We start from the raw sequence: 20,102 nt of genomic DNA on the forward strand, positions 1-20,102 counted from the left end.
ATATGCTCTCTCTAATTCTCTCTTTCTTTTCTCTCTCGGAGGACCTGAGCCCTAGGACCGTGCCCCAGGACTACCTGACATGATGGCTCCTTGCTGTCCCCAGTCCATCTGACTGTGCTGCTGCTCCAGTTTCAACTGTTCTGCCTTATTATTATTTGACCATGCTGGTCATTTATGAACATTTGAACATCTTGGTCATGTTCTGTTATAATCTCTACCCGGCACAGCCAGAAGAGGACTGGCCACCCCACATAGCCCGGTTCCTCTCTAGGTTTCTTCCTAGGTTTTGGCCTTTCTAGGGAGTTTTTCCTAGCCACCGTGCTTTTACACCTGCATTGTTTGCTGTTTGGGGTTTTAGGCTGGGTTTCTGTACAGCACTTTGAGATATCAGCTGATGTACGAAGGGCTATATAAATAAATTTGATTTGATTTGATTTGATAGTAGTATAGACATAGACAGTATAGAACAGATAATATATTATAAATATGATATATATTATAGTATGTATATTATAGTATAGATAATATATAATAAATATGATATGTATTATCGTACAGAAATAATATAGATAGTATATTATAAATATGATAGATATTATAGCATAGAAATAATATAGATATTATAGTATAGATAGTATAATATAAATATGATAGATATTATAGCATAGAAATAATTTAGATATTGTAGTATTGATATAATACAGTTAGTATAGTATAGATAATATATTATAAATGATAGATATTATAGCATGGATATTATAGTATAGAACAAATAGTATATTATAAATATGATTGATATTATAGTACAGATATAATATAGATAGTATAGATTATATATTATAAGCGACCAGTTTTGATAGCCTTTAGCCGTACCCTCATACTACTCCTTCTCTGTTCCGCGGGTGATGTGGAGGTAAACCCAGGCCCCGCATGTCCCCAGGTACCCTCATTTGTTGACTTCTGTGATCGAAAAAGTCTTGGTTTTATGCATGTCAACATCAGAAGCCTCCTCCCTAAGTTTGTTTTACTCACTGCTTTAGCACACTCTGCTAACCCTGATGTCCTTGCCGTGTCTGAATCCTGGCTCAGGAAGGCCACCAAAAATTCAGAGATTTCCATACCCAACTATAACATCTTCCGTCAAGATAGAACTGCTAAAGGGGGAGGAGTTGCAGTCTACTGCAGAGATTGACATTACTTTGCAGGCTTACTTTCCAGGTCCATACCCAAACAGTTTGAACTACTAATTTTGAAAATTACTCTCTCCAGAAACAAGTCTCTCACTGTTGCCGCCTGCTACCGACCCCCCTCAGCTCACCGCTGTGCCCTGGACACCATTTGTGAATTGATCGCCCCCCATCTAGCTTCAGAGTTCGTTCTGTTAGGTGACCTAAACTGGGATATGCTTAACACCCCGGCAGTCCTACAATCTAAGCTAGATGCCCTCAATCTCACTCAAATCATCAAGGAACCCACCAGGTACAACCCTAACTCTGTAAACAAGGGCACCCTCATAGACGTCATCCTGACCAACTGGCCCTCCAAATATACCTCTGCTGTCTTCAACCAGGATCTCAGCGATCACTGCCTCATCGCCTGTATCCGCCACGGAGCCGCAGTCAAATGACCACCCCTCATCACTATCAAACGCTCCCTAAAACACTTCTGTGAGCAGGCCTTTCTAATCGACATGGCCCGGGTATCCTGGAAGGACATTGACCTCATCCCGTCAGTTGAGGATGCATGGTCATTCTTTAAAAGTAACTTCCTCACCATTTTAGATAAGCATGCTCCGTTCAAAAAATGCAGAACCAAGAACAGATACAGCCCTTGGTTCACTCCAGACCTGACTGCCCTCGACCAGCACAAAAACATCCTGTGGCGGACTGCAATAGCATCGAATAGCCCCCGTGATATGCAACTGTTCAGGGAAGTCAGGAACCAATACACGCAGTCAGTCAGGAAAGCTAAGGCCAGCTTCTTCAGGCAGAAGTTTGCATCCTGTAGCTCCAACTCCAAAAAGTTCTGGGACACTGTGAAGTCCATGGAGAACAAGAGCACCTCCTCCCAGCTGCCCACTGCTCTGAGGCTAGGAAACACGGTCTCCACCGATAAATCCATGATTATCGAAAACTTCGATAAGCACTTCTCAACGGCTGGCCATGCCTTCCGCCTGGCTACTCCAACCTCGGCCAACAGCTCCGCCCCCCGTAGCTCCTCACCCAAGCCTCTCCAGGTTCTCCTTTACCCAAATCCAGATAGCAGATGTTCTGAAAGAGCTGCAAAACCTGGACCCGTACAAATCAGCTGGGCTTGACAATCTGGACCTGCTATTTCTGAAACTATCTGCCGCCATTGTCGCAACCCCTATTACCAGCCTGTTCAACCTCTCTTTCATATCGTCTGAGATCCCCAAGGATTGAAAGCTGCCGCAGTCATCCCCCTCTTCAAAGGGGAGACATCCTGGACCCAAACTGTTACAGACCTATATCCATCCTGCCCTGCCTATCTAAGGTCTTCGAAAGCCAAGTCAACAAACAGGTCACTGACCATCTCGAATCCCACCGTACCTTCTCCGCTGTGCAATCTGGTTTCCGAGCCGGTCACGGGTGCACCTCAGCCACACTCAAGGTACTAAACGATATCATAACCGCCATCGATAAAAGACAGTACTGTGCAGCCGTCTTCATCGACCTCGCCAAGGCTTTCGACTCTGTCAATCACCATATTCTTATCGGCAGACTCTACAGCCTCGGTTTTTCGGATGACTGCCTTGCCTGGTTCACCAATTACTTTGCAGACAGAGTTCAGTGTGTCAAATCGGAGGGCATGCTGTCCGGTCCTCTGGCAGTCTCTATGGGGGTGCCACAGGGTTCAATTCTCGGGCCGACTCTTTTCTCTGTGTATATCAATGATGTTGCTCTTGCTGCGGGCGATTCCCTGATCCACCTCTACGCAGACGACACCATTCTATATACTTTCGGCCCGTCATTGGACACTGTGCTATCGAACCTCCAAACGAGCTTCAATGCCATACAGCACTCCTTCCGTGGCCTCCAACTGCTCTTAAATGCGAGTAAAACCAAATGCATGCTTTTCAACCGATCGCTGCCTGCACCCGCATGCCCGACTAGCATCACCACCCTGGATGGATCCGACCTTGAATATGTGGACATCTATAAGTACCTAGGTGTTTGGCTAGACTGCAAACTCTCCTTCCAGACCCACATCAAACATCTCCAATCGAAAATCAAATCAAGAGTCGGCTTTCTATTCCGCAACAAAGCCTCCTTCACTCACGCTGCCAAGCTTACCCTAGTAAAACTGACTATCCTACCGATCCTCGACTTCGGCGATGTCATCTACAAAATGGCTTCCAACACTCTACTCAGCAAACTGGATGCAGTCTATCACAGTGCCATCCGTTTTGTCACTAAAGCACCTTATACCACCCACCACTGCGACTTGTATGCTCTAGTCGGCTGGCCCTCACTACATATTCGTCGCCAGACCCACTGGCTCCAGGTCATCTACAAGTCCATGCTAGGTAAAGCTCCGCCTTATCTCAGTTCACTGGTCACGATGGCAACACCCATCCGTAGCATGCGCTCCAGCAGGTGTATCTCACTGATCATCCCTAAAGCCAACACATCATTTGGCCGCCTTTCGTTCCAGTACTCTGCTGCCTGTGACTGGAACGAATTGCAAAAATCGCTGAAGTTGGAGACTTTTATCTCCCTCACCAACTTCAAACATCAGCTATCCGAGCAGCTAACCGATCGCTGCAGCTGTACATAGTCTATAGGAAAATAGCCCACCCATTTTCACCTACCTCATTCCCATACTGTTTTTTATACTGTTTTTATTTATTTATTTTTCTGCTCTTTTGCACACCAATATCTCTACCTGTACATGACCTGATCATTTATCACTCCAGTGTTAATCTGCAAAACTGTATTATTCGCCTACCTCCTCATGCCTTTTGCACACATTGTATATAGACTGCCCATTTTTTTTTCTACTGTGTTATTGACTTGTTAATTGTTTATTCCATGTGTAACTCTGTGTTGTCTGTTCACACTGCTATGCTTTTATCTTGGCCAGGTCGCAGTTGCAAATGAGAACTTGTTCTCAACTAGCCTACCTGGTTAAATAAAGGTGAAAAAAATAAATAAATAAAAATATATATAATATAGACAGTATATGATAGATATTATGGTACAGATATTATAGTAGATAGTATAGAGTAAAGTTGATAGATATAATCGTATAGATAATATAGATCGTATATATAATAGATTATAAATGACAGATATTATAGTGTAGATATTTTAGGAGATAGTGTAGATATTATAGAAATACATATGATAGATAAAATAGTATATATATTGTAATATAGATGGTGTAGTATAGATCATATATTGTCAATATGATATATATGATAGTGTAGATAATATAGATATTGTAGTATAGATAATATATTGTCAATATGATATATATGATAGTGTAGATAATATAGATATTGTAGTATAGATAATATAATATGACAGATATTACAGCATGGATATTGTAGTATAGATATAACATAGATAGTATAGTGTAAATTATATATCATAAATATGATAGAAATTATAGTGTACAGATAATATATAATAAATATGATAAATATTATAGTATAGATATAATATAGACAGTGTCATGACTGTCCTGCTCGGCTCAGGTTACCTGGGTCCACAATCCTACAGAGAGATCTCTCACCCCCACCAGAGGAGAAGAGGTGTGAAGATGGTTTATGACACCTCACTCCCACCAGAGGAGAAGAGGTGTGAAGGTTTATGACACCTCACCCCCACCAGAGGAGAAGAGGTGTGAAGATGGTTTATGACACCTCACCCCCACCAGAGGAGAAGAGGTGTGAAGATGGTTTATGACACCTCACTCCCACCAGAGGAGAAGAGGTGTGAAGGTTTATGACACCTCACTCCCACCAGAGGAGAAGAGGTGTGAAGGTTTATGACACCTCACCCCCACCAGAGGAGAAGAGGTGTGAAGATGGTTTATGACACCTCACTCCCACCAGAGGAGAAGAGGTGTGAAGATGGTTTATGACACCTCACTCCCATTGTAAATCTAAGGCAGCAGACACAATTCCTTTGTCCTCTCACTACCGAGAACATTTTCATGCAATAAATGGACTTTGTGAAAACGGTTTGGTCAGCCACAATGGTGGCAATGACAAAAGTTGGAATTTGAAAATATATGTCATTTTTGTTTTGTTGTTAAAAGTTAATAAAGGACGACTTTATTAAAACAGTGTAACTTGAAGAGTTGTTCTTGTATGTTTATACGTTGTACGTTGGTGGAAAATGACCAAATCAAAGAGAATGTTTTTGTAAAGATGAAATGTGAAGTTAATTGTCTAAATTGGATCTGAGTAAAATCCAGACCTTGCCTCGTATCTTGACCCAGAGAATTGCCCTAAAAGGCGGTTACGCCCACTTCTGACCCGAGGGTATAAGACCTGTGAGTTAAGAATTAACATGTTAGACTAAGTGACCCGAGCTGCAGCCAATGTCTGAGTAGTCAACGAACCCAAAAACGCAACACGAGGTTGAAGACAAAGGAACCCTCTTCTATCCATGCTACGGATGAGTAGTCAACGAACCCAAAACGCAACACGAGGTTGAAGACAAAGGAACCCTCTTCTATCCATGCTACGGATGAGTAGTCAACCAACCCAAAACGCAACACGAGGTTGAAGACAAAGGAACCCTCTTCTATCCATGCTACGGATGAGTAGTCAACCAACCCAAAACGTAACACGAGGTTGAAGACAAAGGAACCCTCTTCTATCCATGCTACGGATGAGTAGTCAACCAACCCAAAACGCAACACGAGGTTGAAGACAAAGGAACCCTCTTCTATCCATGCTACGGATGAGTAGTCAACGAACCCAAAACGCAACACGAGGTTGAAGACAAAGGAACCCTCTTCTATCCATGCTACGGATGAGTAGTCAACCAACCCAAAACGCAACACGAGGTTGAAGACAAAGGAACCCTCTTCTATCCATGCTACGGATGAGTAGTCAACGAACCCAAAACGCAACACGAGGTTGAAGACAAAGGAACCCTCTTCTATCCATGCTACGGATGAGTAGTCAACCAACCCAAAACGCAACACGAGGTTGAAGACAAAGGAACCCTCTTCTATCCATGCTACGGATGAGTAGTCAACCAACCCAAAACGCAACACGAGGTTGAAGACAAAGGAACCCTCTTCTATCCATGCTACGGATGAGTAGTCAACCAACCCAAAACGCAACACGAGGTTGAAGACAAAGGAACCCTCTTCTATCCATGCTACGGATGAGTAGTCAACGAACCCAAAACGCAACATGAGGTTGAAGACAAAGGAACCCTCTTCTATCCATGCTACGGATGAGAAGCTGCGTCTAAGAATTTAGAACCGGCCTCCACTCTCCATCGAATCCTGTATCTACACTGCTTTCATTCCTACGCTGTGAGCCCTGAGCTACATGGCTGGCTGTCCTCGGAAGACCCCTTTCAGAACAAGGGCGAGGAAACAGACCACTATTACAAAGGACACTGACATCGTGAGGACAACCAGAGAGTTGCAGCAGAGAAGTGCGCCATCCGAGAAGCCGAAACGGCCCACCGGAGACTCCCATCGGTGACCTTCAACACGTAATTCCGTATTTATACTCTGACCCATAAGAGCGGCAGTTTGGGGGCAAGGTTAGGGTTAAAATAAGCATAGCTGACTAATGCACCCAAATGTATATTTCTCTCATCTACTTTCACTTTTTCTCTCTCTTTTAAATACCCATTTTGGGCGACACGTGTCATAGTGTGTTGGCCCATTGTACTAAGTTTTAATAAACAGCCTCGAATGTGTTTTTATGCGACATTCAGAATGAGACTGTAGAGGAAATTGATTAATTAGCGACTGTGGTAAAAATCGATATTCTGATATACTTTGAGTTAATGTGGTAAAGAGAAACTCAATAAAAAAACATTTTCCCAAGGTGCCCCAGGTTAATGAGTTAATAACTGCTTGATTCAGTTAATCATTGTTTTCCCATGGTGCCCCAGGTTAATGAGTTAATAACTGCTTGATTCAGTTAATCATTGTTTTCCCATGGTGCCCCAGGTTAATGAGTTAATAACTGCTTGATTCAGTTAATCATTGTTTTCCCATGGTGCCCCAGGTTAATGAGTTAATAACTGCTTGATTCAGTTAATCATTGTTTTCCCATGGTGCCCCAGGTTAATGAGTTAATAACTGCTTGATTCAGTTAATCATTGTTTTCCCAAGGTGCCCCAGGTTAATGAGGTAATAATTGCTTGATTCAGTTAATCATTGTTTTCCCATGGTGCCCCAGGTTAATGAGTTAATAACTGCTTGATTCAGTTAATCATTGTTTTCCCATGGTGCCCCAGGTTAATGAGTTAATAACTGCTTGATTCAGTTAATCATTGTTTTCCCATGGTGCCCCAGGTTAATGAGTTAATAATTGCTTGATTCAGTTAATCATTGTTTTCCCATGGTGCCCCAGGTTAATGAGTTAATAATTGCTTGATTCAGTTAATCATTGTTTTCCCAAGGTGCCCCAGGTTAATGAGTTAATAACTGCTTGATTCAGTTAATCATTGTTTTCCCATGGTGCCCCAGGTTAATGAGTTAATAACTGCTTGATTCAGTTAATCATTGTTTTCCCATGGTGCCCCAGGTTAATGAGTTAATAACTGCTTGATTCAGTTAATCATTGTTTTCCCATGGTGCCCCAGGTTAATGAGTTAATAACTGCTTGATTCAGTTAATCATTGTTTTCCCATGGTGCCCCAGGTTAATGAGTTAATAATTTCCTGATTCATTTAATCATTGTTTTCCCATGGTGCCCCAGGTTAATGAGTTAATAACTGCTTGATTCAGTTAATCATTGTTTTCCCATGGTGCCCCAGGTTAATGAGTTAATAACTGCTTGATTCAGTTAATCATTGTTTTCCCATGGTGCCCCAGGTTAATGAGTTAATAACTGCTTGATTCAGTTAATCATTGTTTTCCCATGGTGCCCCAGGTTAATGAGTTAATAACTGCTTGATTCAGTTAATCATTGTTTTCCCATGGTGCCCCAGGTTAATGAGTGAATAATTTCCTGATTCATTTAATCATTGTTTTCCCATGGTGCCCCAGGTTAAGGAGTTAATAACTGCTTGATTCAGTTAATCATTGTTTTCCCATGGTGCCCCAGGTTAATGAGTTAATAACTGCTTGATTCAGTTAATCATTGTTTTCCCATGGTGCCCCAGGTTAATGAGTTAATAACTGCTTGATTCAGTTAATCATTGTTTTCCCAAGGTGCCCCAGGTTAATGAGTTAATAACTGCTTGATTCAGTTAATCATTGTTTCCCCATGGTGCCCCAGGTTAATGAGTTAATAACTGCTTGATTCAGTTAATCATTGTTTTCCCATGGTGCCCCAGGTTAATGAGTTAATAACTGCTTGATTCAGTTAATCATTGTTTTCCCATGGTGCCCCAGGTTAATGAGTTAATAACTGCTTGATTCAGTTAATCATTGTTTTCCCATGGTGCCCCAGGTTAATGAGTTAATAACTGCTTGATTCAGTTAATCATTGTTTTCCCATGGTGCCCCAGGTTAAGGAGTTAATAATTTCCTGATTCATTTAATCATGCAACTATAAACCGTTCATCATTCGATGAGCAGCATTCGCCACATTAACCGATACGTCTTGACAATAGTATACATAGTATAGATAATACATTATAAATATGATAGATGTTGATAGTGTAGATATGATAGATGAAATTGTAGTGTAGATATTATAGAATATATATAATATAGATAATGTATTATAACTATCTGTACTATACTATGATAGATATTATAGTATAGATATTATAGCATATATAATATAGATAGTATAGTATAGATAATATATTATTAATATGATAGATATTATAGTAGATAGTGTAGAGTAAAGTTGATAGATATAATATATTATCTATGCTATAATATCTGTACTATAATATCTATCATACTTATAATAGTATATAATATAAAGTATAGATAATATATTATAAATATGATAGATATTATAGTATAGATGTTATAGTATAGATATAATATAGTATATATATTATAGTATAGATAATATATTATAAATATGATAGATATCATAGTATAGATAATATAGATTTAATATAGATAATATATTATAAATATGATAGATATTATAGTATAGATAATATATTATAAATATGATAGATATTATAGTATAGATAATATAGATTTAATATAGATAATATATTATAAATATGATAGATAGTATAGTATAGATAATATAGATTTAATATAGATAATATATTATAAATATGATAGATAGTATAGTATAGATATTATAGTATAGATAGATTTAATATAGATAATATATAAAAAATATGATAGATATTATAGTATAAATAATATAGATTTAATATAGATCATATATTATAAATATGATAGATATTATAGTATAGATATTATAGTATAGATAGTATAGATTTAATATAGATAATATATAAAAAATATGATAGATATTATAGTATAGATAGTATAGATTTAATATAGATAATATATTAAAAATATGATGGATATTATAGTATAGATAATATAGATTTAATATAGATAATATATTATAAATATGATAGATATTATAGTATAGATTTAATATAGATAATATATTATAAATATGATAGATATTATAGTATAGATAGTATAGATTTAATATAGATAATATATTATAAATATGATAGATATTATAGTATAGATAATATATTATAAATATGATAGATATTATAGTATAGATAATATAGATTTAATATAGATAATATATTATAAATATGATAGATATTATAGTATAGATAATATAGATTTAATATAGATAATATATTATAAATATGATAGATATCATAGTATAGATAATATAGATTTAATATAGATAATATATTATAAATATGATAGATATTATAGTATAGATAATATATTATAAATATGATAGATATTATAGTATAGATAATATAGATTTAATATAGATAATATATTATAAATATGATAGATATTATAGTATAGATAATATAGATTTAATATAGATAATATATTATAAATATGATAGATAGTATAGTATAGATATTATAGTATAGATAGATTTAATATAGATAATATATTAAAAATATGATAGATATTATAGTATAAATAATATAGATTTAATATAGATAATATATTATAAATATGATAGATATTATAGTATAGATTTAATATAGATAATATATTATAAATATGATAGATATTATAGTATAGATTTAATATAGATAATATATTATAAATATGATAGATATTATAGTATAGTATAGATAATATAGATAATATATTATAAATATGATAGATATTATAGTATAGATATTATAGTATAGATAATATAGATTTAATATAGATAATATATTCTAAATATGATAGATATTATAGTATAGATAATATAGATTTAATATAGATAATATATTCTAAATATGATAGATATTATAGTATAGATATTATAGTATATATAATATAGATTTAATATAGATAATATATTCTAAATATGATAGATATTATAGTATAGATAATATAGATTTAATATAGATAATATATTCTAAATATGATAGATATTATAGTATAGATATTATAGTATAGATAATAGATTTAATATAGATAATATATTCTAAATATGATAGATATTATAGTATAGACAATATATTATTAATATGATAGATATTATAGTATAGATAATATAGATTTAATATAGATAATATATTCTAAATATGATAGATATTATAGTATAGATAATATATTATTAATATGATAGATATTATAAATATGATAGATATTATAGTATAGATAATATAGATGTAATATAGATAATATATTATTAATATGATAGATATTATAGTATAGATAATATAGATTTAATATAGATAATATATTATAAATATGATAGATATTATAGTATAGATTTAATATAGATAATATATTATAAATATGATAGATATTATAGTATAGATAGTATAGATTTAATATAGATAATATATTATAAATATGATAGATATTATAGTATAGATAATATATTATAAATATGATAGATATTATAGTATAGATAATATAGATTTAATATAGATAATATATTATAAATATGATAGATATTATAGTATAGATAATATAGATTTAATATAGATAATATATTATAAATATGATAGATATCATAGTATAGATAATATAGATTTAATATAGATAATATATTATAAATATGATAGATATTATAGTATAGATAATATATTATAAATATGATAGATATTATAGTATAGATAATATAGATTTAATATAGATAATATATTATAAATATGATAGATATTATAGTATAGATAATATAGATTTAATATAGATAATATATTATAAATATGATAGATAGTATAGTATAGATATTATAGTATAGATAGATTTAATATAGATAATATATTCTAAATATGATAGATATTATAGTATAGATATTATAGTATAGATAATATAGATTTAATATAGATAATATATTCTAAATATGATAGATATTATAGTATAGACAATATATTATTAATATGATAGATATTATAGTATAGATAATATAGATTTAATATAGATAATATATTCTAAATATGATAGATATTATAGTATAGATAATATATTATTAATATGATAGATATTATAAATATGATAGATATTATAGTATAGATAATATAGATGTAATATAGATAATATATTATTAATATGATAGATATTATAGTATAGATAATATAGATTTAATATAGATAATATATTATAAATATGATAGATATTATAGTATAGATTTAATATAGATAATATATTATAAATATGATAGATATTATAGTATAGATAGTATAGATTTAATATAGATAATATATTATAAATATGATAGATATTATAGTATAGATAATATATTATAAATATGATAGATATTATAGTATAGATAATATAGATTTAATATAGATAATATATTATAAATATGATAGATATTATAGTATAGATAATATAGATTTAATATAGATAATATATTATAAATATGATAGATATCATAGTATAGATAATATAGATTTAATATAGATAATATATTATAAATATGATAGATATTATAGTATAGATAATATATTATAAATATGATAGATATTATAGTATAGATAATATAGATTTAATATAGATAATATATTATAAATATGATAGATAGTATAGTATAGATATTATAGTATAGATAGATTTAATATAGATAATATATAAAAAATATGATAGATATTATAGTATAAATAATATAGATTTAATATAGATCATATATTATAAATATGATAGATATTATAGTATAGATATTATAGTATAGATAGTATAGATTTAATATAGATAATATATAAAAAATATGATAGATATTATAGTATAGATAGTATAGATTTAATATAGATAATATATTAAAAATATGATGGATATTATAGTATAGATAATATAGATTTAATATAGATAATATATTATAAATATGATAGATATTATAGTATAGATTTAATATAGATAATATATTATAAATATGATAGATATTATAGTATAGATTTAATATAGATAATATATTATAAATATGATAGATATTATAGTATAGTATAGATAATATAGATAATATATTATAAATATGATAGATATTATAGTATAGATATTATAGTATAGATAATATAGATTTAATATAGATAATATATTCTAAATATGATAGATATTATAGTATAGATAATATAGATTTAATATAGATAATATATTCTAAATATGATAGATATTATAGTATAGATATTATAGTATATATAATATAGATTTAATATAGATAATATATTCTAAATATGATAGATATTATAGTATAGATAATATAGATTTAATATAGATAATATATTCTAAATATGATAGATATTATAGTATAGATATTATAGTATAGATAATATAGATTTAATATAGATAATATATTCTAAATATGATAGATATTATAGTATAGACAATATATTATTAATATGATAGATATTATAGTATAGATAATATAGATTTAATATAGATAATATATTCTAAATATGATAGATATTATAGTATAGATAATATATTATTAATATGATAGATATTATAAATATGATAGATATTATAGTATAGATAATATAGATGTAATATAGATAATATATTATTAATATGATAGATATTATAGTATAGATAATATAGATTTAATATAGATAATATATTATAAATATGATAGATATTATAGTATAGATTTAATATAGATAATATATTATAAATATGATAGATATTATAGTATAGATAGTATAGATTTAATATAGATAATATATTATAAATATGATAGATATTATAGTATAGATAATATATTATAAATATGATAGATATTATAGTATAGATAATATAGATTTAATATAGATAATATATTATAAATATGATAGATATTATAGTATAGATAATATAGATTTAATATAGATAATATATTATAAATATGATAGATATCATAGTATAGATAATATAGATTTAATATAGATAATATATTATAAATATGATAGATATTATAGTATAGATAATATATTATAAATATGATAGATATTATAGTATAGATAATATAGATTTAATATAGATAATATATTATAAATATGATAGATATTATAGTATAGATAATATAGATTTAATATAGATAATATATTATAAATATGATAGATAGTATAGTATAGATATTATAGTATAGATAGATTTAATATAGATAATATATTAAAAATATGATAGATATTATAGTATAAATAATATAGATTTAATATAGATAATATATTATAAATATGATAGATAGTATAGTATAGATAATATAGTATAGATAGTATAGATTTAATATAGATAATATATAAAAAATATGATAGATATTATAGTATAGATAGTATAGATTTAATATAGATAATATATTAAAAATATGATGGATATTATAGTATAGATATTATAGTATAGATAATATAGATTTAATATAGATAATATATTATAAATATGATAGATATTATAGTATAGATTTCATATAGATAATATATTATAAATATGATAGATATTATAGTATAGATTTAATATAGATAATATATTATAAATATGATAGATATTATAGTATAGTATAGATAATATAGATAATATATTATAAATATGATAGATATTATAGTATAGATATTATAGTATAGATAATATAGATTTAATATAGATAATATATTCTAAATATGATAGATATTATAGTATAGATAATATAGATTTAATATAGATAATATATTCTAAATATGATAGATATTATAGTATAGATATTATAGTATAGATAATATAGATTTAATATAGATAATATATTCTAAATATGATAGATATTATAGTATAGATATTATAGTATAGATAATATAGATTTAATATAGATAATATATTCTAAATATGATAGATATTATAGTATAGATATTATAGTATAGATAATATAGATTTAATATAGATAATATATTCTAAATATGATAGATATTATAGTATAGACAATATATTATTAATATGATAGATATTATAGTATAGATAATATAGATTTAATATAGATAATATATTCTAAATATGATAGATATTATAGTATAGATAATATATTATTAATATGATAGATATTATAAATATGATAGATATTATAGTATAGATAATATAGATGTAATATAGATAATATATTATTAATATGATAGATATTATAGTACAGATAACATAGATTTAATATAGATAATATATTATAAATATGATAGATATTATAGTATAGATAATATATTATAAATATGATAGATATTATAGTACAGATAATATATTATAAATATGATAGATATTATAGTACAGATAACATAGATTTAATATAGATAATGTATTATTAATATGATAGATATTATAGTTTTAATATAGATAATATATTATAAATATGATAGATATTATAGTATAGATAATATATTATTAATATGATAGATATTATAGTACAGATAATATATTATAAATATGATAGATATTATAGTATAGATATTATAGTACAGATAATATAGATTTAATATAGATAATATAGATTTAATATAGATAATATATTATTAATATGATAGATAGTATAGTATAGATAATATAAATTTAATATAGATAATATATTATAAATATGATAGATAGTATAGTATAGATATTATAGTACAGATATTATAGCAGAGATAGTGTAGAATAAAGTTGATGGATATAAAAGTATGTATAGTACAGATAATATATTATAAATATGACAGATATTAGAGTATAGATATTATATGGATATTATAGTATTAATAGTATAGTTAGATACAATATTCTGAATATGATACGATATTATAGTATATATATTTTAATATAGATAGATAGTTTAGAATAATTATCATAGATATTATAGCATCTTACCTTAGCCATTCTCATGTGTTCTACCCTCTCCATTTCTCGGTGAATGTTTTCTCTGTGTCGATCTAGTTTCCCCTGAGCGTCTCTCAGTCGCTCTAGATCTATCAGATAGTCCTTCTTCTTCCTTTGTAGCTCCACCCTCTCCGTAACGAGCTCCCTGCTCCTCCTCCCCGTCTCCTCTTCCTGTACCAGGAGCTGCACCTCCCTGTCTGTCAGCTGCTGCTCCCGCACCTCCCACTCCCTCTCCCTCCTCCTCTTCTCCTGGTCGTGTGTGGCCTGCTGGCGCTGCAGCGCGGCCGTCTCCTGCCTGTGTTTCTCCAGGCTGCGCTGTTTCTCCTGCTCGATCAGGGAGTTGTGGCGGGAGGAGGGACGGGAGGAGAAGAAGGAGGTGAGGCGTTCGGGGCGGTTGGTGAGAGCCTGGCGCTGATCCTCAATGAAGCTGTCCTGCTGGATTACCACTGCCTGCAGGGACAAAGAGACACATATACCACTGTCTGTGGGGACACAGAGACACATATACCACTGTCTGTGGGGACACAGAGACACATATACCACTGTCTGTGGGGACACAGAGACACATATACCACTGTCTGTGGGGACACAGAGACACATATACCACTATCTGTGGGGACACAGAGACACATATACCACTGTCTGTGGGGACACAGTGACCGATACACTGCACAAAAACACAGTCAGAGTGAAGTGGAGGAGTCATTCAGCTTCTTCTGGTTAAGTACAATACAGCTGGTCCCAAGTCATCAGGAGAGAGGACAGGTGAGGACACTGACCTGCAGGGTGCTGAGCAGGTCATGGATGTGGCTCACACTGTGGAGGACCTGCTAGAAGACAACAGAGATAGATCACACTATAAAGGACCTGCTAGAAGACAACAGAGATGAATCACACTATAAAGGGTTGGAGGACCTGCTTTTGTTCTGGGTCTGGGGTGTATATATATATTCTGGGTCTGGGGGGTATATTTATATTCTGGGTCTGGGGTGTATATATATATTCTGGGTCTGGGGTGTATATTTATGTTCTGGGTCTGGGGTGTATATATATATTCTGGGTCTGGGGTGTATATTTATATTCTGGGTCTGGGGTGTATATATATGTTCTGGGTCTGGGGTGTATATTTATATTCTGGGTCTGGGGTGTATATTTATGTTCTGGGTCTGGGGTGTATATTTATGTTCTGGGGTCTGGGGTGTATATTTATGTTCTGGGTCTGGGGTGTATATATATGTTCTGGGTCTGGGGTGTATATTTATGTTCTGGGTCTGGGGTGTATATTTATGTTCTGGGTCTGGGGTGTATATATCTATGTTCTGGGTCTGGGGTGTATATATCTATGTTCTGGGTCTGGGGTGTATATATCTATGTTCTGGGTCTGGGGTGTATATTTATGTTCTGGGTCTGGGGTGTATATTTATGTTCTGGGTCTGGGGTGTATATATCTATGTTCTGGGTCTGGGGTGTATATTTATGTTCTGGGTCTGGGGTGTATATATATGTTCTGGGTCTGGGGTGTATATATATGTTCTGGGTCTGGGGTGTATATTTATGTTCTGGGTCTGGGGTGTATATTTATGTTCTGGGTCTGGGGTGTATATATATGTTCTGGGTCTGGGGTGTATATTTATGTTCTGGGTCTGGGGTGTATATAGGTCCTTCTGTAGCTCAGTTGGTAGAGCATGGCGCTTGTAACACCAGGGTAGTGGGTTCGATCCCCGGGACCACCCATACGTAGAATGTATGCACACATGACTGTAAGTCGCTTTGGATAAAAGCGTCTGCTAAATGGCATATATTATTATATTATATTATATTATATGTTCTGGGTCTGGGGTGTATATATATGTTCTGGGTCTGGGGTGTATATTTATGTTCTGGGTCTGGGGTGTATATTTATGTTCTGGGTCTGGGGTGTATATTTATGTTCTGGGTCTGGGGTTATATATGTTCTGGGTCTGGGGTTTATGTTTATATTCTGGGTCTGGGGTGTATATTTATATTCTGGGTCTGGGGTGTATATATATGTTCTGGGTCTGGGGTTTATGTTTATGTGGTAGCCTGGTCAGATATCTTTCTTACCTCAGTGTTCCTCTTCAGTAACAGCATCATGGTCGCATTCTCCCCCTGACAACACAAAACTCCAGCATTACTGAACACAGGATAGGAGTGTGTGTGGTGTGGTGTGGTGTGGTGTGGTGTGTGTGTGTGTGTGTGTGTGTGTGTGTGTGTGTGTGTGTGTGTGTGTGTGTGTGTGTGTGTGTGTGTGTGTGTGTGTGTGTGTGTGTGTGTGTGTGTGTGTGTGTGTGTGTGTTGGAGCTATCCCCGTGTGCTGGGAAGACACCACTACCTGGAACCCAAAATGGTTATGCTTTGGGGACAGCTGAAGAACTCTTTTGGAAATATTTAGCTGGTATACTGTCAGATATAGCTTGGTGTATTGAGTACCACCAGCTGGTATACTGTCAGATATAGCTTGGTGTATTGAGTACCACCAGCTGGTATACTGTCAGATATAGCTTGGTGTATTGAGTACCACCAGCTGGTATACTGTCAGATATAGCTTGGTGTATTGAGTACCACCAGCTGGTATACTGTCAGATATAGCTTGGTGTATTGAGGACCACCAGCTGGTATACTGTCAGATATAGCTTGGTGTATTGAGGACCACCAGCTGGTTTACTGTCAGATATAGCTTGGTGTATTGAGGACCACCAGCTGGTATACTGTCAGATATAGCTTGGTGTATTGAGGACCACCAGCTGGTATACTGTCAGATATAGCTTGGTGGATTGTGGGTAACCTTCTTCAGTACACCGTCTGACTCTGTCCTGCGAAGGTCTGCTCTGTCCTCTCCCTCTTCTTTGTCCCCATCTATACAACACAAGACACAAGACACAAGACACTCATCAGATATGTAGAAGACATGTTGCCCGGCATTAACAGAGAATGAGGTCACACCAAGGCATGAGGTCACACCAATGCTTGAGAATGAGGTCACACCAAGCCTTGAGAATGAGATCACACCAAGGCTTGAGAATGAGATCACACCAAGGCTTGAGAATGAGATCACACCAAGGCTTGAGAATGAGATCACACCAAGGCTTGAGAATGAGGTCACACCAAGGCTTGAGAATGAGATCACACCAAGGCTTGAGAATGAGATCAAACTGATCAGATGGATGCTCTAAGTTAAAGGGATCCATCTTTGATCTTAAACTCCATTATTGACATGATAAACAAGGAAAACAGAGGCCCATCTGAGGCTCTCAAGGCTTCTCAACCCTTGATAATGAATACGTATTACTGACAGGGATGTGTCTTACTCTTAGAGATGTGTATCTGCTGAGAGTCAAAGCCTCCGAAGGTCTCGGCCCTGCGAAGGAGACATACAGGGCCCGGGCCCACCACTCCTCCTCCTCCTTCTGTCTCTGGGACCCATACCACCTGCTGCCCCCATCGCTCCTCCCAGAGTACCGTTCACCAGCGCCTGCAACGTCTCCACTGTCACAGAGAGAGAGAAAGAGAGAAAGAGAGAGAGAAAGAGAGAGAGAGAGAGAGAGAGAGAGAGAGAGAGAGAGAGAGAGAGAGAGAGAGAGAGAGAGAGAGAGAGAGAGAGAGAGAGAGAGAGAGAGAGAGAGAGAGAGAGAGAGAGAGAGAGAGAGAGAGAGAGAGAGAGAGAGAGAGAGAGAGAGAGAGAGAGAGAGAGAGAGAGAGAGTTTCAGAGAGAGAGAAAGTACAGAAGAGCAGAGAGAGAGAGAGAGAGAAGAGAGAAAGATTTCTAAGAAAGAGACAGACAGAGACAGAGAGACATCAGAGGAGAAAGAGATCAAGAAGACAGTGAAAGATACTGTCTCCTCCAGAGAGAGAGAGAGAGAGATCAATATAGAGAGAGAAAGAGAGAGAGAGAGAGAGAGAGAGAGAGAGAGAGAGAGAGAAGAGAGAGAGCAGATGAGAGAGAAAGACCCCTGGTTCCCAGAGATGGGCTACTGTTACCACAGATGTCAGTCTGGTCTCCACCCCTGGAGAGATTAGAGAGAGCTACTGAGAGAGACAGAGAAAGAGACAGAGAAAGAGGAGAGACAGTTAAGAGACCAGAAAGAGAGAGAAAGGATTTCACTAATGATAATAACTGTTACTGACTGTACCGTAGATATTAACAGTGTTTCTAATCTTTGCATCAATATATTCTAATCTAAATCAAACACTCTTTGCAATCAACCTTCCCAGTACGTCCTCACATCAGAGGAGAACATCTGATAGATCAGGAAGACAGTTAAAGACCACTGCGACATTGGAAGCCACCCCTGTTATTAATGCACCATGTTACAGTCTGGTCTCCACCCCTGGTTCCCATTAGATGGGCTACTGTTACCACACCATGTCTACAGTCCTCCACCCCTGGTTCCCATGGGTCTGTTACCACACCATGTCTCCACCCCTGGTTCCCATTAGATGGGCTACTGTTACCACACCATGTCTCCTCCACCCCTGGTTCCCATTAGATGGGCTACTGTTACCACACC

At 33.2% G+C, this 20,102-nt stretch overlaps 1 protein-coding gene across 1 annotated transcript in view; it reads right to left on the reverse strand.

Moving 5' to 3' along the window:
• LOC124020249 (A-kinase anchor protein 13-like) overlaps positions 1-20,102 on the reverse strand; it is a 59,671-nt gene that overhangs the window by 14,159 nt on the left and 25,410 nt on the right. The window contains 6 exon segments of the mRNA XM_046335607.1: positions 15,565-16,023; positions 16,353-16,403; positions 17,659-17,703; positions 18,380-18,450; positions 18,903-18,986; positions 19,024-19,080. Coding sequence (XP_046191563.1) covers positions 15,565-16,023; positions 16,353-16,403; positions 17,659-17,703; positions 18,380-18,450; positions 18,903-18,986; positions 19,024-19,080 — 767 coding nt within the window.

The sequence above is a fragment of the Oncorhynchus gorbuscha genome, unplaced genomic scaffold (assembly GCF_021184085.1).
Source record: "Oncorhynchus gorbuscha isolate QuinsamMale2020 ecotype Even-year unplaced genomic scaffold, OgorEven_v1.0 Un_scaffold_785, whole genome shotgun sequence".
Taxonomy (NCBI): domain Eukaryota; kingdom Metazoa; phylum Chordata; class Actinopteri; order Salmoniformes; family Salmonidae; genus Oncorhynchus; species Oncorhynchus gorbuscha.